At 39.8% G+C, this 23,078-nt stretch overlaps 1 protein-coding gene across 4 annotated transcripts in view; it reads right to left on the reverse strand.

Moving 5' to 3' along the window:
• The window catches only part of stxbp5a (syntaxin binding protein 5a (tomosyn)), a 94,098-nt gene that overhangs the window by 23,004 nt on the left and 48,016 nt on the right, over window positions 1–23,078 (reverse strand). For all 4 annotated transcript variants that reach the window (XM_039598540.1, XM_039598539.1, XM_039598538.1 and 1 more), the window contains 6 exons: window positions 15,457–15,520; window positions 13,997–14,080; window positions 4,780–4,903; window positions 3,202–3,280; window positions 2,395–2,549; window positions 208–280 (listed from right to left, as the gene is read on the reverse strand). In XM_039598540.1, the coding sequence (XP_039454474.1) occupies window positions 208–280; window positions 2,395–2,549; window positions 3,202–3,280; window positions 4,780–4,903; window positions 13,997–14,080; window positions 15,457–15,520 (579 nt within the window). The remainder of the gene's footprint in view (window positions 1–207; window positions 281–2,394; window positions 2,550–3,201; window positions 3,281–4,779; window positions 4,904–13,996; window positions 14,081–15,456; window positions 15,521–23,078) is intronic.

The raw sequence follows: 23,078 nt of genomic DNA on the forward strand, positions 1-23,078 counted from the left end.
TCAGTTGCACTGGTCAAACACAGTGTTGCATACCTGCAACATGCAGTTCAACGAATGTTGGACATTGACTAAATATGTTAAGTAAAGAAAGGGATAATAAACAACAGTGACAAGCTGTACTATTGGGCCAAGTAGCAGTTTACCCCATGGTTAAGCAACTAAAGTCAAGATAATGAACAATTTTTTGAAAAACAGAGTCGGACTTACCCATTTTGTGCAAGGTCGATCACCACTAAATCCTTTTCTAGAAGGACGACCACAGCATAGGGTTCCTGAAAATCTGCAAACCACACAAAGATTCATAACATCACACTTTTATCAGTCTTGTAATTCCATGAGAAAAGAGCTCCCCTGAAATATGCAAACCACATGGGAAGAATTTCCCACTCTTTATACAGCAAATTATATCTATGCCCTTAAGATGTGAGGGCAGGAACGCTCAACGCTAGAATTTTATTATACTATGTAATTTATAACTGTAGGGGATATTGCTCAAGTTGAATATTTGTATCAGTCTGATTTGAGAGTAAAATGTCATATTCCATTTTAAGATTAGTGCCTCATAATAGATTTTAACTGTGGTAATGAATAAATTCATTTTATTTTACTTGCCACTGCATAATCTGCAGAGGCTCGGTATATACTGTAACCTGCAGTGCAAAAATTGCTTCAGTTTCATACATTTGCAATAATCAACGTGTCAAGTGGAGCGTTTCCCAAATCTGTTTGTTATTAACAGCCCCTTGACAAGAGCAGACTGGAGTTATAAAGCCCCACTTAATTTATGGGAGAGGGCAAACATGCAAAACCTCCTCTGGAGCTTGCTGCCCTAAAGGTTTGTCCGGACCCAGCTGTCACAGAACACAAGGGTTGTTTCCTATCATATCGTCCACGATAATGCTAGTAAAAATTCTTACGTGCAATAAAATGTCATAAGGCGATAAAAAATGTTTATGTTTCCTAGTGCGTGCCACCATGAGACAAGCCCAGGCATGTCTGAGAACAAGAACTGTGTCTCAACCTTCGATGACAAGCATCAATAAAACACCGTTTCTCTTATATCGTCAGAAATATCATCATTGCAGATTTTCTTGACATATTGTTAAATTACTTTAAGTCCAAAGACATGCAGTTAGTGGGGATAGGTTAATAGGAAACTCTAAACTGCCCATAGGTGTGAATGTGAGTGTGAATGGTTGTCTGCGTCTATGTGTTAGCCATGCGACAGACTGCCGACGTGTCCAGGGTGTACCCTGTCTCCCCCCCCATGGCGACCCTGAAAAGGATAAGCGGCAGAGATGCATGGATGGCATTTTAAAGCTATATCACCACCCGAACTTTGTGTTATGTTTGGACAGTAACAACACGTCCCAATTCCTTTAGGATCTTTGATTTGAAAATAAAAATCACAGTTTGTAGCTCCAACTACAACATCAAAGATCGACCTAATAGTGTATGTTATTCTAACCCGTTTGTGAAACATCCTAAGCTAGTTTTCCGATGTATATGGACCTTCCCATCAACGCATCTGTTGACCACTTACTCCCTATAAATGGGGACATGGCAAACCAAAACTACATCATTTCCCCTCACTGAAGTATAAAGCATTTAGGTATTTTCTTTAATTTGTCTCCTGTATGTCTGTACTCTAAGTACAAAGAAAAAAAATTCTTCAATTTTCATCACTACCTTTTGTCAGTGTTTGGATTTGTATCATTTCCTTGTCTGTAAAGGCATCTCAAGAATTCCTAGTTGGTCTGTTTAGTTTATCATTCATCCAAAATATTCAACTTTGCATTGACAAGTATAGTTTATACATGATATTTAGGGATACCGCCTCATCTGCTTGTGCCAGGATTGTTAGACTATATGGACAAACATTCATTGTGTAATCCAAAGACCCAGTAATGTCCATTACCAGATGATTTCAGTGAGCAGTGACATCGGATTGTCAGTGACATAATGAAGTCGCCATTCTTACATAATTCGCTAATCCGTCCTGTAGCTGTATACGTGCCAGATAACACAGCAGCAGATTACATCCTGGATCACATACATACAGGCCATACTGGTAAGCTCCAGCTGTTAGCTCCTCAATACCGTAAATAAAATAATAATTAAATTTAGATTGAAGGGCATTGTGCACAGCGGGATGAAATGAAAATGTAATAGCCTATGTGTCAGATAATAAAACTGAAAAGTAGCATCCTTTCCCTTGGGAAATTTCTGATTTATTACAGGAACACACTCACACACACAGACAGGCTGTCCAACATAATTAAAAACCAGAAAGTTGTGTGCATATCTCCGCAGGTGTTAGTGCAAAAGAAGAGTAAATTAACAATGTCCATAATTCTCAGACATTCTCATTCAGACCAAAACACGCACACTTACCATTAGGATATGGTGTCTCACATAGCGTGAGGAAGTCTACTATAGGATAGTCCATCTCCAGCACAGCAGTACTCTTCCCATGCATCACTGTTAGACAAGGCCTCCGGCCCACCGTGTCATAGGACAGACCACCGGAAAAGATTATGAAGGGGTCCCTGGAACGAGTTGCATTCATGCAATTAGTTACTTAAATGGGTTTTTAAAATAGTAGGCATTTTATATGGTGGGGCTTTATTTAATAATGTGTGTTCACACTTTCAATATTTTATTTAGCCAGCAGGATATCGTTGGCAGTGGCATTATGAGCCTTGGTGAAACTTAAAGCATGAGTTAATCTGACTACAAATGAAAAAATCAGTAAAGTGAGCTTAATTTTTCGAGGAACTGTTGCATGGATATCAATGTATGTATACCATGGTATACTGTAAGTAAGATGTCATGATGCATGCAAAATAACATCAGGGTTGGAGTTAAAAGACTTTGATTTAAAGAGGACTGGGCCGTCTTGTCTTCAGTATCCACACCTCTGAGTTTATGCTTTATATGACAAAAACGGGCTAATAGCTGATTAAGAAAAGCTGATACTACGAAATATACAGTTTTGAATGATTGGGTTAAGTTACAAGTATGGGGAGTATCGTATGTAAGTAAAATGCACATGTGCAACCTGAGCTGCTTTGTGGGGGCTTTTGTCATGGCTCTGCAGGCATTAAACACATGCATGTCTATAAACATGCTCAAGCGAAGGTGCATGGGCACAAGTGTATAACAGTATATGTGTATGCGTGTGAGAATGAGGGATCATACCCAATTCTAGTTGTTTTGTACTCCACTTTAAGAATGGGCTTACAAGACTCTGGCTTCTTCCCATCCTTGGGCTGTTTTCCTAAAATAGAACAAACAGAAGTTACTTTGGTTTGCAGTTCACTCCTTCTTCACCCAGTCTCTTCTCGTTTCTCCTGTCATCTTGGGGTTTTTTTCCCCCCAGAAGCAGCACTTTAAAATGCTGCGCTGAACAGTATGCAGCAAAATAACAGAAACCTATTCATCAGAGAGAAGAAAGACAAATGGAACGACGGGGACATGCAAAGAAAGGTGTAAAGATCCTGGATGATTTACAGAATCCATCTTTTTAAACCTCAAAGGGTGTCAGTGTGGAATAAAATTACACATCCATCACATGCACGCCTATGTGTGCGCATTTCTGTATCACAAAGTACAGTGAGTAGTTGAATTTATATGAAAAGTCTTACTGAAGAGCGAAAGTGACCCCTAATGCAGGTTATGCAAAGCAGGTCTGTGTAATAAAGAACACTTTTTAATAACTAGCATTTAATAATGGATATCTAAAAAGACAATTAAAAGAGGACTTATAAGCCTTACTTAAACATGTCAAAGGAATTTGCATAATTGCCCATTAAATACCAAACTAATTATGCATGCAGCAGTGGGAGAAACAACTAATTAAAAAGCCCATGCGGTGAAATCTTTTCTGCAACCCCCTACACATAAAATCAGCTTGAAAAACTGGTTCGAAGTTGTTGTATTTTTTTTAACTTTGATTTCATTTCTTTTCTTGTTCCCTTTTCTGACTCTCTTGCTTTCTCTGCCCAGTTGCCATCGTCTATTTTTCTTCCAGGTGCTTCATCTGGGTGAACTAAGTGGGGTGAGTCGGTGTGTTGGGGGACATTAGAGTATGGATTAAATGCATCTTCAAAAGAGCAGACTTGCTTTCTGCAGGATGTAAACAGAGGACGCACATGCACACACTAAGTAAAGAAAACAGAGGCAGGAAATAATTGAACCGACAATAATCCTCTGCCTGAAAGAAGGAAACAATGATTGACCCATGTGTAGGCAGACACTTGAGAGATGGCTACAGCGGGAACAACAAAATCAACACTACAAGACCTTGAAGTCATCAGACCATGGGCAATCAGTGTTTTTGTGTAACAATTAAAAAATAAAGTTAAAATCACACTCTATGTGGATGTTTGTTCCAAAGCTATGAGGTATATTCAGATAGGTGGCGCCCAACTTTTTTGTTTAGATCCTCTAAAGCAAAGTCTACTTGCAACCCACCCACCCATATTTTAATTCTCCAGCCTAGTAAACATCTCACACCCTTTAGATTTATCTCAACACTCTCCATGGAGGTCTTGATCCCTTCACCAAGAACAACAGATTTAAGGGCAGCACGTATACCTTTGACCCTGTGTGGATTAAAGGAAAGACAAAATAAAGTCAAACTTCTTCACCCAGTTCTAGTCATTAAAAATGTAGGAACCCTGGAAAAAGAACAGTTCAAGGAAATCATTACAAGCCAAAAAATTACTGTGACATTGTATGTATAAAGTGTGTGTGTGTGTGTTTTCACTTCCTTACCGTGTGGTGTGATTGTCTGTATGGGCTTGCCCTGGCCTCTGACGTTCCATATGGTCAGAGTTCCATCTGAGTGACTGCAGATGAACTGCTTGCCCTCGTGATGCCAGGCAACTGAGTGGATAGCCTAAGAAATGACAGGCAGGAAGGCAAGGGTTGGGGGGCAGTGGTTTAGTTGAATGAAACCTTATGTGCCAGCATGCACCTTACGCTACAAGTTTGTTGCATTACCACAGCCATACGGTACATGATTTCCATACTTGGCTTAAATGGCCGTGGCTTTGCATACTTGCGCAGATGGTTAAAGTGAGATAAAAGAGCTCCCTGGCTTTAGAAAATTTCCTGTGGCACAAATGCATATATTAAAAGCTTTCATAGGAACCATTTGTTGAATGTGAAATAAAGAAAAAAGGAACGCCAACTAGATGGTTCCATTAGCAATATTATTAACTTAGGAGTCATATTTCATAAAGATACAGCATTACTCTGACAAATGTGTCCATAATATCCAATATAATTGAAAAACTGCTAATAATTCAATCAAGACCATATGGTTTAGCATGAATTACTGTGAAATTAAGAAAAAAAAGTATAGTCCATCATTGAGAGCTAGAGGAACAACAGCAGCTTCAGATATAAATGTTTTCAAAAGGTTAAAAACTACTTGCATATTTACAAAAGGAAATACGGTTAATCACAATCTTAATATCAACTACAACAGTTACAGAAAAGGCTGCAAAAGGGGGAAGTTTAAGAGGTGACCTTTAGTTAAGGCTTCGAAACCGAGAAGAGGGCACAAGTGAAGAAAATAAAGACCAAATGGAGATACAGATCTCTGATTCACAGACAAGCTAACAGATAAAGAGAATAATGGGGAAAGACAGGCAAGATTTAGAGAGCTGGTGCCCTCTCTGTCCTCTCATCTTTCCCATCATCTGAACAGTCCTGCTGCTGTTGTAAGCCTGGCTTGGGATGATTTATGTACTAGCAACAAAACACAAACACATCAAAACCAAAGTATATCTGCAAAGGCCAAGCTTGCCGTTTGTCGCCGTATTCAATGCTGATAATTAAAACCAGCTAACATTTTGACATTTGACATCAAACCATATGTTGGCTGCACGCTGTGTGAAGCTGCCATCCGCATCAGCCCTTTAATATTTAGGGCGTTTGTCTGAAAATCCCCTCGTTTAAGCGCGTACTTGTCACTGGTCCCGCTCGCCTTGTGTCCTCGGCGCTGCTGCTTGTCTCACATCGCTCATCAGAAATGAATGACTGCCTCTCTGTCAGAGCTGATGTGTGTGCATGGTCAGGTTAAGTCAATCTCTTCCAATTGCAGCTGCCATTTATTTAGGTGTATATCAATTTTGCCTTGAGTGTGTCATTAATCATAAGCAGTGCTATATGTCAGGCTCACCAAATCTGCTGAGTTTTAAGAAAAAAGCTGCATGAAAGGGAATAGCATCAGTCAGCGCTCTGAGCGGTTTACCTGTTTTGTGTGCTCCAACGTGAACAGCATCATACTTTTGCTTACTAGTTAAGTGTGTCGTGTGCTGCACAGTCTCTCCTGGCGAGTTTTATAAAATCATAAAGACTGAATCACCTTTATGATGACACTGCTTGTTTTTGAGATTTCTTCTTCCTGAGGATTGTTAGAAATAAATAGACATGATGACTAACAGCTTCTGTGTCTCTTTAAACTGGGGCGGCGATGTGGAGAACATGGTGGGGATGGTTGGATGCAGCAGCCCAGAAGGAGAGACAGTTTGACAGAATTTTTTTTTTTTTTTGCCAGAAGTGATTCACTGGTGTATAGTGGCAGGTGGTGTGGATGTAGTTATTGCAGGTGTCTCGAATACAGTGTGAACGCATCTCTAATTTTGTCAAATGTTTAGCATCCCACACTGTGGGAACGAAATCAATGTTCCAAGTTTTACTTTCAGTTATAAGTGCAGACTTTTCTCCTGGGGATCTAAATTTCATTATCTGCACTAAAAGATTCCTTTTATTTATCTTTTTATTTATGGATAGATGATAGCTAATAATGGATACTGGTATAAATTGTCTATGATTTTCCCTCAATGCAGTCCAGTCCACTTTTGAATTTTCCTCCCTGGAAAATTCGCCCATTCGGTGTTACCCTGAGAGTAACAGACTTCTAGAAATCTATCAGCGCGTTGTTCATCACGCCAGTCCCAAGAGGCAACAATGCCCTGTGCTTAATTGGAAATGAGCAGGATAATTGAAACACATGGCACTCATCAAATCAAACAATACCAATTAAAAAGGCTAATTTCATGATTTATCACATTAGGTCAGTTTTTCACAGATTGGTCTTTGGGGGCTGAGAGGATCCTGTCTACATTCATCACAGTTACACAAGACCTCCTCACACAGACACACAAATACACACTCGCGACAAAGACGCTAACAAGCACAGAAAACTGAGGAAAACAAACACAGAAGTTTTGTGTCACAGTATGACCCGAAATAGCCCTGAAATAGAATTGGCTAACCCTAAATGATACTTTACCTTACAGCAAGACTTTACACAGAGTACTCAACATACTTTTGTACTTGTTTGTGTGCATGTAAAAACACGTACACACGCAAGCAGTCACATACACACCGGGGTTCTCACAGCAAAAGTAATGCGAGTCAAGCAACACAACCAGCTTAATCTGAACAAACAACGCATTTGGGGGCAAAACGTCAGCAGTGATTTGCAACGAGCAATCCATTTTTGTTCGGTTATTTTAAATCCACTTTTTCTGCTTTTGTGTTGCAAGATGCTCGTTACATAAGTCTTGAAAGAAACAAGCCCCAGTGAGCCTCTTATTTACACATTTAGATTTTTCTCTGTATTATGAAGATGATTCACCATCACTGTTTCTGACTGAATAAACAACTTTGGAAGCACAATATACTGTCAAAATGTTCAGTAAAGGGCAATAGCTCTTTAACTCCTTATCAAGTCTAAACTGCTGTGTTTTAGTCACAATCTTAAGAAATACCTCAAATGCAATAAAATTTGCTAATCTCACATTTTTATCGAATTCTAATTCTTATATAAAATATTTTAATCTGTACATAACCAGCATAATCAGACACTACAGGTATGATGGCAAGATGGCACTGTGTAAATACCCATCTGAACAAAAAGCTTTGTTTCTGTTCAGAGGATCAACAGGTCGAATTTCTTATTCTGCAAAACTCAAATGGTAAATGGCCTGTATTTATATAGCGCTTTTCTGGTCCCTAAGGACCCCAAAGCGCTTTACATATCCAGTCATCCACCCATTCACGCACTGGTGATAGCAAGCTACATTGTAGCCACAGCCACCCTGGGGCGCACTGACAGAGGCGAGGCTGCCGGACACTGGCGCCACCAGGCCCTCTGACCACCACCAGTAGGCAACGGGTGAAGTGTCTTGCCCAAGGACACAACGACCGAGACTGTCCAAGCCGGGGCTCGAACCGGTAACCTTCCGATTACAAGGCGAACTCCCAACTCTTGAGCCACGATCGCCCCAACTGGATCTTCTTGAGATCTTTTATAAGTTTTTAAAGAATTCTAAAAAGAGTAAACAGTCAGTATCCGACATGAAAGCGTGGATCCATCCTGCTTTGTATCAAAGGGTCAGGCTGCTGGTTGGGGTGTAACGGCAACAGTGCACAAACAGTTAAGGCAGTTCTGAAGGTGAAAGGGGGACCAACCCAATATTTGCAAGGTGTACCTAAGGTGAGTGGTGGCCAGTTGAAAATCGGTGTCAGATAACATGCTAATGTTAAAAATAAACTCCAAGCGGAGTCTCACAGAGATGTTGGAATGGCCGTGCGGTGTACTTGTAAACAGGGTGTTGTGGTTTTTTGTTGTAAATGAGTAAAAATGACCAAATCAGTTAGATATGTTACATGTTCTTATGTGCTTTTCTGATAGTATGAGCAGTTGATGACTATTCTACAGAGACTAAGAGTAAGACTCATCCAATACAAATGGTTGGGATACCACCCTGAAACCTCACAGCTGGGATGATTATGTGACTCATGTGTTATAAACAGCGGCTCGTAAACATCTCTAAAACAACTTCAGGGTGGGAATAAGCATTAGAAAACCAAATTCACCAGCAAACCAAACGCATGGGAAGTCTTGTTACGACATCACACTTATGCATTAGCATCCACTTTATCCTGATGGATGGACTCCCTAAGAGACTGACCATCATGTAAAGAGTGATACTCTCACCGCTAATGGATATTATGCAAGCCTTGCCAAATCACCCATCAGCTCTGTACAGTTAAGTTGTCTGTCTGAAATCTCAACAGGTCTTAGGGGGAAAGAAAACACTTCCTAATGAAGCCACACTTGCGTCAGATAGTTTGCAGATCATTTTGTAGCATTTGTTTTTAATCTTAAGGGATAACCAGATGGGAGGGATTCACTGCGAGAGGACACATTAAATTAAGATGGCAGAGCTGCCCATCACAGAGAATGCCACAGGAAATGTGTGGAAGTCTTATCTGCCTGGTGGATTTTTTTTTCTTGTCGAGAATCTCACCCATCTGGTTAGAACACTGCCGGTCTGATTCAACAGTATTAAAAACACTGGCAGGCTGTTTACAAAATGAATGCTGGAATAAAATATGTTAATAATGCAAATTTGTCCACAACTGGAGCAGGTTATTGTTATGTTTTATTTAAATTCAAATAATTAATGCTTCGTGGTTGAGGGGAATATGTTTTCCAGTTTTATTGTTATTGTTGCCCTTTATTAGTAGCTGCAAGACTTATGAGCTGCTCCTGCACAAATCCCTGCAAACATTTTGTTCCCAAAGTTTTTCTGGCATGATTGTGGATGTTTCTTCGGATCGTGGCGTAGGTGCTAAGTTTGGGGGTGCTTTGTGTTTGCACGTCCTGGTTATGGTAGTCGCAGTCAAAGTAACCAATAATTTCTTATTTGTCCATTTGTGAAAAGAGAGAATAGAAAGGGAAAGAGGAATGGGGAGAACAAAAGGAAGGGAAATAGGGAAAATAGAGTGCCTTATCTGTGCAGCTTTGGCTGGACATCTGTGACAAAAGCAGGTCGTGCCTTTGCAGCTATAGAGACTGACTGCCAGATGCACTCCGAAGTTGAAATCAATAAAAATAAACTGCAAGCTGCAAAAGTAATGTTTTTTTTCCTGGGATACGAAAGATGCAGGTGCTGTGCTCATTACTATATAACACTGTATGGCATCTGTACAACAAAATACTACTGATTTTTTTACTGTTAATGCACATGTATGTGTGCAGAAAGGAACGATCGTCTTTCTTAAAAACTCCCTTCCTTCATTCCTTTCTGCACACAGTGTAAGAAGGCTGTTGAATAAATTAGTGCAATTAAACAATGGGCTTATTGAAGGGAAAAAAAGGATTACAAATTACATCCATGCATTCAGTGTGTGCCACCAGGACACAAACACAGAGGGCGGAGGGAAGAACTAACTCAGATCTGGCTGCAATATTAACCATTCATCAGGGCCAGACTCAGGCCAAGGTGTTGAGTCAGATGGAGAAGAGCGAGGCAGGGTCACGGTGACAGATGCTCTCTGGCTAGCACTCACTGGAAACCCATACTGCTGATCCACAGCTAATAATAGACAATCCACTGAAAGACACAGAGTTGAAGGCGTGCTCTCTCAGCTCTTTAGGAGCTTGTAAAAACAAGTTTTATTGCCTTTGTTTGCCTGAACTCTGCTGGAAAGTTTTTTCTTTGCGATACAGGATAAGTTTGCTAATTTGCTAACTGTTCTTCAGTTTGTCAGCAACTGTAATTTCCAAATGCTGCCTTCATATATGTTTTTTTTAATGGAAAGAATTTCATTTCCTCTACTTGCACAAATTATACAAGAACGCTTATAAGAATTGTTAAAAAAATGTGGCAGGAAAACAGGAACTGGCATTGCTCATTATCTCTATCTTTTGAAATCAAAGACCACAGACTGCCTTTCAGCTGTTTAAACATTCGCAAATTTCCATCATGAGTAAAATACGCTTTAAGATGTCTGTGCATTTTCTAAAGTCTGAATCCATCACCGCGCGGTCTGATGGCTTACTCTGCTGTTGAAAAGGAGAAGACGAAAAGCTTCCTTGTTCATTTCAGTCGACAACTTTGATACTTGGCAGGAAGCTTCTAGGCAAATAGGGTTTGAATGAAAGCACGCTGGAGAAAAAAGCACGCACGGCAGGAAGACTATAGCTTGGAGAGGATGTGAGAGCTGGAAAAGGGTTACTTCACAGTATTGTTTGAAGAAGCTATGTGGAGTTTGCATAGAGTCATGATGCCAGTAAATCACAGCCAGCAAATATAACACCGCCTGCAAATCCATGCATTATCAGTGGCTTTTTAATTACAATTAATGTTAATAGTTTAGTTTATATTGAGGTTAACAAATGGATGCTAATTCTATTTATGCTTATTATTAAGGTTACAATGGGTGGCAGGAATTCTATGGACTGTATTATAAGAAATATGCTTTAAAATATAGACAGAAAATAAAAAGAAATTACTGCAGTGAAGTCCACTTTAAAGATACCTGACCCTGGAAAACATTTAGATTTGGTAACCAGGAGAGTAACTTCACCACATATCAAATGAGATGAAAAACAGTTGCATGTTGCAGGACCTTTTTTTAAGTCAGGGAGTGAAAAATCACAGTGAAGCAAGACACAACACCCCGCCCACCCTCTAGCTCAATACCCTGTCCCTCAGTTCCCACCCAATCTAACCCCCCCGGTCCCTGGGGAGGTGTATCTGTGAGGGTTTGGAGAGAGGAGATGAGCTCCTCTGGGAGATTCAATACTAGGATCTGTAATGCCCAGGAGCAGTGGGAGGATATTAGCTTATCTGAGAAAAAGAGGGAGGGAGAGCAAAGGCAGAGAGGCAGACAGAGTAAGAAGGAGAGCTTCATACATACTGAACATACAAAATCTCCACCTCTTTTTTTTTGTATTTGTATCTTACAGCAGTGCCAACAAGGTGAGCATCTACATGAGTGATACCATAATCTCATTATCTTAAACAGACTTAGCCCCGTGTAAGGCCGCAGACACAGCTGCATGGCCGTGTACATGCTGAGTCAGTGTGTGCGTCTATGTGTGTTCTTACAGCCATTCAGCTGGCTTAAGCCTCAGTAACAAAGTTATGAATGAGAGGTCCTATTCATAGAGATGTTTCACTCCTACTAGGAAGTCTAAATCAGAGACTGTAGGAGTTCAGACTATAATCAGATTGAAGAGGAACAGCTACATTTGATGTAAAAAGGCAGATATTTCTTATACCGACTAATAGCATTAAATTAGTCAAATTTAACTCATACATTAGTAGGATTTATGTTTTTTTAATTGCAAATCAATAAATTAATAGAGTTCAGAAAGCAGAGTAAGTGATACAGTGCATGGCTAATGACAGTGTTATTAGCCATGTACTGCTTATAAGATGTAAGCAGTGAACATGAGTCTAAATCTTAGTTTAAAACAAGATTTCATCACAATGGTGTTTAATTTGCAAGACCCAATCTCAGTCAGATAAATGCTAGGTCCAGAGAGAGTCTAAGCAGCTCTGACACCGTTTCTATTTAATTGTCATGTTTTCTGTTATTTACAGAAATACACTGTTACCTTATAAAGCCAAATAATCCATTATTTAAAAAAAATGTTTGTTTTTATACAAGAAAACCACTGTGCTGCTTTACAATCAGACATGAGCACATGGCACTCTACTGTGTGAATCATAACCATGTTAAAATATGCATTTAACAAAGTCTTCTTCTTTGTAAATGACACAACACATCTTCTGCAATGCTACTCGGAGATGCTTTTAAAACTTTTAGAAACTACTAAAGTTTTACATACTTAAAATTCGTAAATATCAGCCCGTGCCAGCACTTCATTTGTAATTTTACACCCTCTCATACTGTTTGGGTGAAATTTGGCCCGTTTTGATATTTGACGGCAGCAAAAAAACCCTAAATTGACCCAGAATACAAATGAAAAGTGAAAATATTTTAACATTTTGTACTGTTTCCTTGTACATTTAGGCTGTTCTGGGTCAAGCTGAACCTGTATCTATTTTAAATGGATTTTAGAGCCACCAGTGTGAGTAATATGAAGGGAAATGGTGGTTTAGGAAATCTTGAAATTGTATTTTCTTACGGGACAGTGGTGACAGAATCTAAGGGGGATTTTGACACTGTAACAAGAACTGTCTGTGTTAGCCTGAGTTCCTGCCGAGATGGGCAGCTGCTGGTCTTTGAAGGATAATGGGCACACATTATAAACAGCACAGAATACGGTGCACATAAGGGGTCAGACAGAGGTTAGAGAATTTCTTGAGAGATGGTTCCTGGACACTTGCACCTAGGAGCTCCCACAATGTAACAAAATAATCTGAGATTAAAACAGAAATCAAAAGAGGGACTGGGTGTTTTGTTTATGATGCAGCAGTGAGAACAGAGTTTAACATTTATAGAGGTTATACACGGCTACACCTATGTTTTCCATGATGTATGTAAACAGGACATAGTACTGCATAAGAGTAGATATTTTCTCGAAAGTAGTAATTAAGGTTTAATTATCCATTAATCGCCCATTTTTTAAGTCTAAATTTCTCAAAAAACCTGTAGATCAAAACTTGATTTAGACACTTATAATGAGAGAATTCTTGGCCTGTGTCAAAATGGACCCAGACCATGCTGCGAAGACATAAAATATGACGAGTATGTGAGGGATAAAGAGGAAATACTTTATGTCTTTAGCTTGACAACACAAATCTAGTTAGTGATGGCTCGTTTAAAAGTTATCCTCTTATTAAGCAAATTCTGGCTTCATCCTACTATGAAGTCAAACCTGCCATACCCCCTTTCTTATTGAGGTGAAGCAGAGCCGAGAAAGTTTTATCTTTCTTATTTTATCACCCTGCCAGCACTCTTTTTTCCCTCCATTGTGTGGTTTAAAACACAGACAAGAGAAAGGAAACACAGCTGTAGTAAAATATTTCAAACTCAGGTAGACACACACACACACAGACCAATACACACACATTCACACAAATGTATGCAATTCAGTTCAGAATGTGTGATTTCACTTCCAGTCCTCGTATTACATTTTCTTAAAAAGCAGAAGTCAAATGAATGCTGGAAATCTATTAGAGAAGAAAAGAAATCTGGGATATTTGCCTACCTCATCATATGTGTAGCGATAGTCTGCCTTCTTTGATTTGAGATCCCACAGGACCACGATCCCAGACTCAAATCCAATTATAAGCTGGAGAGGAAGAGCGACAGGCAGTCAGTGAGATAGGTAGGAGAGATGACAGACAGGGGGATAGAAAAGACCCCATGATGGGCAGAAAAAGAAGTAATACGTTTGACATTCAAGCACAGCGTGAAAGGAAGTCAGGTGTAAGAAGACTACAGCGGCTCAGGAAAAAAACCTGCCCACCCTACTTCACAAAAAATGATATCAGATAATACAAAAAGAACATGATGCTTTAAAAAAATCTGAGCTCATCCACAGAAAAATACTTGCCGCACTCAGTCTCAAAAATCATCAAAAATCATCTGCATTTGTGTCAAATTCATCTCATCAATTAAAATAACCAAAACAAATATATACAGTAGTTGTCCTCCAGCACCTCCTGGGTGCTGTCTTGTCAACTTATATCCTTATATACTTATCACATGCTGTTTAAAAGGCATGCTGATACATATCTGAAGAGTGGTCAAAGTGGTCAGCACAAGCTGCATTCAAATTAAACTATACTTAAATGGGGCTACACTAAAAAACAGAGTAATGCTTTCTCTTGAGTCACCCCTTGTTTCTTCATATTTTGCATCCTAGGTGCCACACTTCCTTGTAAATTGTTTTTAAAAGTGGGCTTAAGCTGTAATTTTCCTGGCTTTCTGAAGCTCTTTCAAAGTTTTTCATTGGGCACTGACTGCTTTTTCACTCATTGGCTTTCAATGAGGCATTCTTAAGGATAGGAAACAGGAAGAAAAGGCCGAGATGTCCCAGTTTACACAAGAACTGGCCTGAAAATTAGAGGCAATAGGTCTTATGGTGTGATCAATACCAATTTAAAAACTCTGGTGCAAATTATCATCAGTACGCTGAAAAGTACCCTCAGGTGTTGATCCACCATGCAATATCATCTGGAAAGTGTCTGATTGGCAAATTTCAACATGGCAATGATCCCAAACGCACTGCCAATGTAGTAAAAACATACCTGGACAGATAAAATCCAGGTGGCCTCGCCAAAGTCTGGACCTGGACATTGTTAAAGTACTGTGGGATCATGTTAACAGAGTCCTTTAGGAACCCTGGAGAACTATTCCTAAAAGTTACTAAAAGAAATTACAAGAAGTGTTGCCTAATAGAGTTCAGGTAGTGTTAAAGAATAAAGGTAGTCACATTAAATATTGACTTTCAAGCTTGTTAAAATTATATAAACTCCTCTGTTTGCTTTATATACTGTGCAATCCCTGTATGTTTCCATGCTTTAATAACTCGCTGCACATTTATCCAATTTCATAGAAAAATATAAAGAATTGTGGGGTAATTCAAGACTTTTGCACAGACTTTTGACCAATGTAAGCTTTGCAAGGTATTGCAATTGGGTGCAGAAAACCGCTGATTCTTACCTTTCCTTCATCCATGGGGTTATCACTTATGTGAACAACTGGTCCAGGATGAGCCTTAGAGGACCTTGTAAGAAAGATCAAAAAGACAGACAGTTTTTTTTTCCCTTTAAGCCAGGATGGAGTAGACAGGCATCATGTAAGATTTACTAATATGACATGGTCGTAGCCCTCATCTTAACCCATAGTGAGGGTTAAGATGAAGACCGAGTGTCTTTGGACTTGTCGAAGAGGTCTGCTGGGAGGACAGAGCTGTCAATCATTCCAAGGCTCTAAAAGGCTGTACAAAGAAATAAGCTTCCTAAAGGTTGTGATGGATGACTCTGTCAGGCCAGGAAGTCCCCAGTGGCTATGTGTATGTGCATCCACGTGCTGGTATGTGTGTCCATTTGCATGTCGGTGGAGAAGATAGAGCAAAAAATGCTCGACTGCCTCTCCTCTCCCCCTGCTGTCTGTGCTTTACCCTCCAGACAGTCTTATGTCAAAACTCCTCTTTCTGTAAGCCACATGGGAGCCGAATGTACCTAACCTGCCCTGCCTTAGAGAGATGATGTGGGCAGAGGATTGCCAGGCAAGGTCACTGCTGAAAAAAGTAGTGACTGTTGGAGCCTGAAACATATCCCCAGCACCGTGAAGCAAGGGCAGGGATGCCTGACAAAGAGAAGGAGAGGAAGGAGCTGCAGCCAAATGTAAGTAATGCAAAAATGAGGCAAGGCAAAGTCGTTGTTTTGACCCATGCCTTTGCATATTTTTGACAGCGGAGGGCAGGACACGCTGATGACAATATCAAAAATGTAAAAAGATGTACATATTTCACTGGGAACATATTTTGGATGGAAATCAATTAGCAAGGGATGAATGTTAACTCTGCTCATTCGATTTAGCTTAGCATATTTCCATAAATCTATGAATACAACCAAAGGGCAATAGAAGGGAAGAAGAATAGACAACAATGTGTTTTTGTGTGTGTGTGCTTGTGTGTGTGTGTGTGTTAGAAGGTAGCAGTTAGTGGGCAGGCAAGCAGTCATTCAGTCGTCTCTATATTTAGCCCGTTAGTGCTGGAGCCTTATTACCTAAGCTCTGCTGCAGCCAGAGTTGTTGATTTATCTAATCCCCCCTTCACTGCCTGTGTCTCAGCGAACAGCAGTCCACACCCGCGCACACATTTGTGTGTCAGTGCAATTAAGACACATCTTAACATCTACCCCATCTGTAAACAATCCCCCTCAATGCCACAGCAAAATAGTACTCTGTTGCCAAATTCCTTGTCAGACCCCCCCCCCCCCTGTCCCACGTGGTTTACTTGATCTAGTTTCAGGGTTTTATATATAATGTTCTCCGTGCCTCCCTTGAGACTTCACAGCAAAACTATTTTGTTAAAACCTGTTGTCGTACAGTAAATAAACCAGAAGTGAACATATTTACAAAGTTCACAAAACCCCCCCCAACACATTCAGGTTTGGAGATAAAGGAATCACCATAGCAACAGAGGCAGGATGGGCAGAGCGCGAGCAGGCTCCCAAAAATCATCCACAGGCAAACACGCACATGCACACAAACACACACACACACACACACGGAATGGTGAGATGCTATACTGTGCATGTATGCCACTGTATTTGTCTCAATATATGCTTGTGTGCACAGAGTATGCTTGTATTCTCATAGTATCTTCGCATTTATCACATTCTTGTCTTTCAAAAACTAACTGAAGGTTTTATATGTCACACAGACAGACATGCACACACACACACACACACGCAGAAGCAACGGCAAGAGTAAAACTAAATACCCCGTGGCAAATATAATGCTTGTTCAGAACATCATAAAATCTTGCAATCCCCCCCCCCTTGGTACCTTCAGCCAGTCATCTGTTATAAAGCCTTACTGCACCAAATCCTTCTCTGTATATCAAACATTCTCCCTACCCAGCAATGCCTTTAGTGCATTAAAGAAAATGGGCTATTACAATACATATGTTGCATGCATGCGCACGTGCACCGTAAAGCAATTGTCTTTGCGTGTATAATGAACACAGGGGTGAGAGGGTATTTAAGCACTTGTAAAGGTAACACCTCATTGAATTTAAAAGCATCTCCTCGGCGCTGACACACCCACATTTCCTCATTCACACACGCAGAGAATATAGCAGTAAGTGAACTCATAGGACGGTATTTCAGATATCATGCATTTAGAAATGAAAGCACAAAAAATCATCGAGCATACCTATTCAACAGCTTAACTCCAACACTGACACAAGCCCACACAGTGAAGTCCTGAACATCTGGTGTCATCATGGGTGACAATCTCTCAGGCAGCAGAGGCGCAGTCAGCATGACAGTGCCTCTGCGGCAACATGGCTTGAATAGCCTATTCGCAGCCTGCTGATTTCTTATGTGGCCTAATGTGACCTCAACAGACCACGCGTGTTGTATGTGTGTATGTGTGTGTCTATTATAGCTTCATTTTGTGTGATTCTTTATGTAAGCATTCATGACAGCTACATAGGATCATGTTCCAGACATCAGTCCTGGCTTAGCTATACTAATTCTCCATAGAGAGCTGCTTCCTCATCAAAACTGTAGCCTCCTGAAAGAGACCAAAATCAGCACAGGCAGCCATGAAATGGTAATTGTTGTATTATTGGAACAGATTTACTTTTTTTGGAGACGTGCTCTCATTCATCTTCTTGCCACAGGTTAGAAAATAGGTGACACATCAAGCATCCGTTTCTTAAAAATGAAGCTACCGCTAGACATCGATTGGCTTAGCTGAGCACAGCTACACCGTATCTGTCAGAACTCGCTCATAATCCCAACATCCGATGGCATAAACCCCTATAAAAAGGTAACATGTTGTTTTTAGAGAAAGAAAAAATGAAATTTTAATTAGTGACATTTAGCGTTACTGCTAGGCTTGGTTTAAGACAAGGTAGCTGTTTTCTGCTGCTTTCTGTCTCTATGTTAAGCAAGCCTTTTTAGTCATATTTAATATACAGAAATAGAGTCTTTACCTTCTTCATCTTTCCTAATGTCTTCACCCTCTAGCCGGCCACAAGGCCACGAGTTCCCTGCATTTAAGTTGTCCCCTGAGCTTGCCCTCAGGTGTGGTCCATCTCCTGTAGCTCTGACACAACAGTTCTCTTCCAGATGATTCAGGGTCTGCCTGGTTTGTTTTGGGGTTTTTTCCCCTGGTGAAGTCCAATTAATGACCCAACCATCCCAACGTTCCAGTTTACTTTACTGCAATGAGAGCATTCCACTCTAACTTTCCGAAAAACACCAAATACAGGTATTTATAAAAAATCTCAATGTTTTACGACCAAAAATCAATTTTCTTTGGTACTGAAAAAAAGATTAGAACAAGAACCAGATTATAAATATGTGTAGGAACCAAACAAAATGAACCTGTGAAGTGACTTATTTCTACCCTTAATTAAACAGATATCAAAAGGATATGTATAACAACAAAAGATCACTGTACCAGGTCTACAACCGGTAGCACAGCATTCCTGGAGCCACAGTACATGGCTTGGGGGATACTCCCAGCCATAAATCTTCTCTAATCTATTATAGTACCAGCTGAGGATCTCACACATGCATATAAACAAAGTGTGCAGGAAGCATTCATGTAAGAAAAAATTTATAAAAAATTCAACCAAGTATTTACACTAGCTGCAGGGTTCGAGTGGGGGAGCGGGAGGAAATGAAAGTGGACAGAACAGGAGATGCCTCGGGTCAACATGTTCACGTGAACTATGTGTCATAGTAAGCTGTTAACATTTGCTCCCGTCCCACTTCTCCTTGTCTCTCTGCACCCAGTGACTGTTCAGCTGATTTAACACACACCAGCGCACACATAGTCACTGCTAGATACATACATAACAGCTTCAAACTGCATATTCTAGATGAAAGGATACGTTGAACACTTAAACATTCAATAACTGCATACCCTCCTACACAACTAGACAAGAAAAAGGAGCTGTGTTAATGTCAGAACAGTTAACAACCACTGAAAAGTATATAATAACTCAATCTGAAATCATGGAGAGATGTATTACAAGTATGGGGTACTTAAAGAATATGCCTTTTTTCAGAAATTATTAACTTGGTTATTTATTTATTTTTCTTCTCTTTTTCATAATTCACTTTTTTGGGGAGGGAAAGTAATGCCACTGGGAATGTAGCAGTGGAGTGATGAGAATGTAGGGGATCCTAATGGAGTTAAGTCTTTGATAGGGGTGCTTAGTAGAGCACAATGGTACACATTGTGCATGTATAAAGTTTGTGTATGCTTATTTATGATTAATATACTGCAGTCAAGTATATCATATATGAAGGATTAGCCTAATTCTATTTAACCTCTTAAGACTCTAACTCTTTAATAGCATGCATTTTTAATTTCTCTTTGCTATTTGGGCTGATTAGGACCTGATGAATGTAAAAACAAAGAACTACGTGATTTTTTTTTTTTTTTTTTTTTTTACCTGATTTTTGTTTCTGAGAAAAAATGAGATCTTCATTTGAGGACATTTGCTTTGGCAGTATAACGTCCTCGTAAGTGGATATCAAGCCCTTGTAGAACAAAATTTAGCATTTTGGTCTAGACAACCCAAAATGTGATGTCCACATATGTGGACGCCGGGTCCTAGGAGGTTAATTTGGTTTCTAGTAATGTTGTAAGAAGCGCTTTAACCAATATAGAATTATTTAAGACCAATACTAATACTGATATTCCAATACACTGGCTATTTTTTTTCCTTTCAGACACACAGAACAAACAGATTTCCCTGATATTTATTATATTTGCTTGATTAAGCTCTTTTCGGATCAGCTGGATGTTGTGTTTGTGGCATTCAAAAACACATGTGTGGCTAACAAGGAAGTTGGAGAGTGCCTTCCGATGACTAAGTCTGTAACGTCAACACTCATAACATGATTAAAGGGTTTTCTTGTAGTTTTCATTTTTTTTTTTTTTTATTTAAAAGGCTCTTATAAATGCCAATACCAAGACAAAACAGTAAGTTTGTTGTGTTGTTATTTAAAGTATATAATATATCAATTCATTTAGAATCAGAATCCTTTTGTTGTCATTAAACATCAGATGTCCAACGATATTAAAGGCAGTTTCCTGGTAGCAGCATTTAGAATAAATTAAAAAAAGTAATAAAAAGCTAGCAATAAAACAAACCTAATAATGTCAACTGTACAAACTATACAAATGTGCAAGGTTCCTCTGAAGTATTGCACTTTTCTTGTGGTGTGGTGATGTGTACGAGATATCATGTCTATTGAGATATCTAAATTATTTCTATGATTGTTTTAAAAAAGAAAAAAACGTGCATGTCAACAAACTCAGATTGATATGTTGAGGTAGCAGCCTTCATGCCTGTAGCACTCTGTCAACAACAGCGCTGTGCAGACGGCGTAGGATGTTAGTTGGTCTAATAGTCCAGTACAATTTCTAACACAGTAGCTTGGGAACAGAGGTGTGAGTCATCCAAATACTCGGAGCACTTGGCCTGGGGCTACTGGCACAGCAACTGCACAATTTGTCTCCAAATAGCAGGGCCCAAAGGATGATGACCCCTGTACACACTGCATCTTATCCTCATTAGAGCAGTCACAGCTGCACTGAGGTGTACTAGGAAGGGCTTGAAATACAATGTTTAGGTAATATTTTCAATAATACAGCATGCAGATAACAGCAAGAACATTTTGGATATTTATGTCTAATGGCGATTTGTTTCATCAGAAAGCTGCCCAAGGTGACACCTTCCTTTTTTTCCCTCTTAAAAAAAGGCAAATTTCCTTATTTCATACTTGAAACCAGCAGGTGTTGTTTGATAAACAAGTCAAACAATTAATCACTTTGCTGATTGGATATCTATCACACAACCAGTCACTGCAGATGTAACTGGAGTAACTGTGATTTTGACAGAGCGCTATCTTGGTCTGATGAGAACAACAGAAGAGGCTTTTGTATCTGGAAAGTGACGCTACTAACGCCACAGCTGGCTGAGGCTCAAGAGAGAACACCTCACACCTCTCTGATGTTCATCAAAGCAAACAACCACCACACACTCATACATTTAAACAGATATGCAAACTGAATGCATCCGCATCAAGTCTGAGGACTGATTCCCGACGATGCTGCCATCTTATACAACATAAAACGCCGCGTGGACGATTGAGGCTCGAACTGGAGATATGTCCTCCAACTCACACCGCAGTTTGGGACAAAAACAGCAACACGTGAAAGAATATTTTGTAACTTTATTTTCTACAAACCTGAATGACGACTTAATGTCGTGTGAGATGATGCCTGATAGGGAACAAGATTCATCTTCGGCTCGAGGTAATGAAATGAAAGGCGAAAGCAGATATACTGTAGAGATTTAGATGTGAATGTGATGTTGAGAAAAAGTGGAAATCTGAGGAAGGTATGGAAGCCACACAGGTCAATATGTATCAAGAATGTTTAAAGGGATCTAACATGAGCAAAATGAACAAAGACAAGTATGTCAAAGGAATTTGCAAAGAAAAGCGTCTGGACTTCTTTAGGTTGCTTGAAGACGTTTCACCTCTCATCCGGATGAGTTCCCTCCCCAGACGCCTTAACGCCCACTCACATCCTGGGCCATCTGACCTCAGGAATTGACATGACAAGGTGGGGCCAGGTTTCACAATGAGCTCACCCGAAACCCTGGCTGATTAGGTCCCACACCCGCTTTCACACCTTGGCTCATGTGATTAGAGGATCACCAGGGGGTCCTTTGTCCCTTTTTGGGGGGATACTCCCACTGGGTTTAAATCTGGGCCATTTGACCTTAGAACTGAAGAAGCTTCTCGGATGAGAGGTGAAACGTCTTCAAGCAACCTAAAGAAGTCCAGACGCTTTTCTTTGCAAATTCCTTTGACTACGATGACCTGGATGACTGAGAACCTTCACAGACAAAGACAAGTATGGCACTCTTCTGTAATAATATTTGGTTTTAATACTAGAAATAGAAAGACTGGATTTTTATTATTTCCGACATGGACGTTTTTGCAATTTGTGATATCAAAATGGGAAATTGAGTAATTTTTGAGATTACTACTTTGAAGAAGGTAGAAGAGTAGGGTAAGCTTTTACTTTAAACTTTCACAATTTCACATTTTCTGGAGAATATCACAAATATTTTGAAACTCAACAAACAAAAGCGTAACTTTTGTTGAAGCAGCCATATTTAAAGCAGCTAAAACGGTCACATTTCAAATCGGATATTGCTCCTACAGTAGTTGTTATGGCGAGTGCACTGGTAGCATACCACAAGCTGTGTGTGAGTGTCTTAATGAATTTGGGAGTAAAAGAGAAAGCGCTATTTCCATGAAGTCAATTTTAACATATACATATGCAGTATTAACTCAACTGGCTGTACATGCAGCTGATGCCCAATAAACTGCTGTTTAAATATTCTTCCAGAGATGAATACATTTCTCATAGTGCAAAAGTCTTTACTCTTTCATTTCCCACCGGACAAACATTGAAATAGAAGTCATTGAAACAATTTATGGGTGGCAGAGGATGCCAAGGGAAGGTGAAAAGACATTATGAAGGTGAAGGGGAACAGCGTGGAAGTTATT

Source organism: Oreochromis aureus, linkage group 15, assembly GCF_013358895.1.
Source record: "Oreochromis aureus strain Israel breed Guangdong linkage group 15, ZZ_aureus, whole genome shotgun sequence".
Taxonomy (NCBI): Eukaryota; Metazoa; Chordata; class Actinopteri; order Cichliformes; family Cichlidae; genus Oreochromis; species Oreochromis aureus.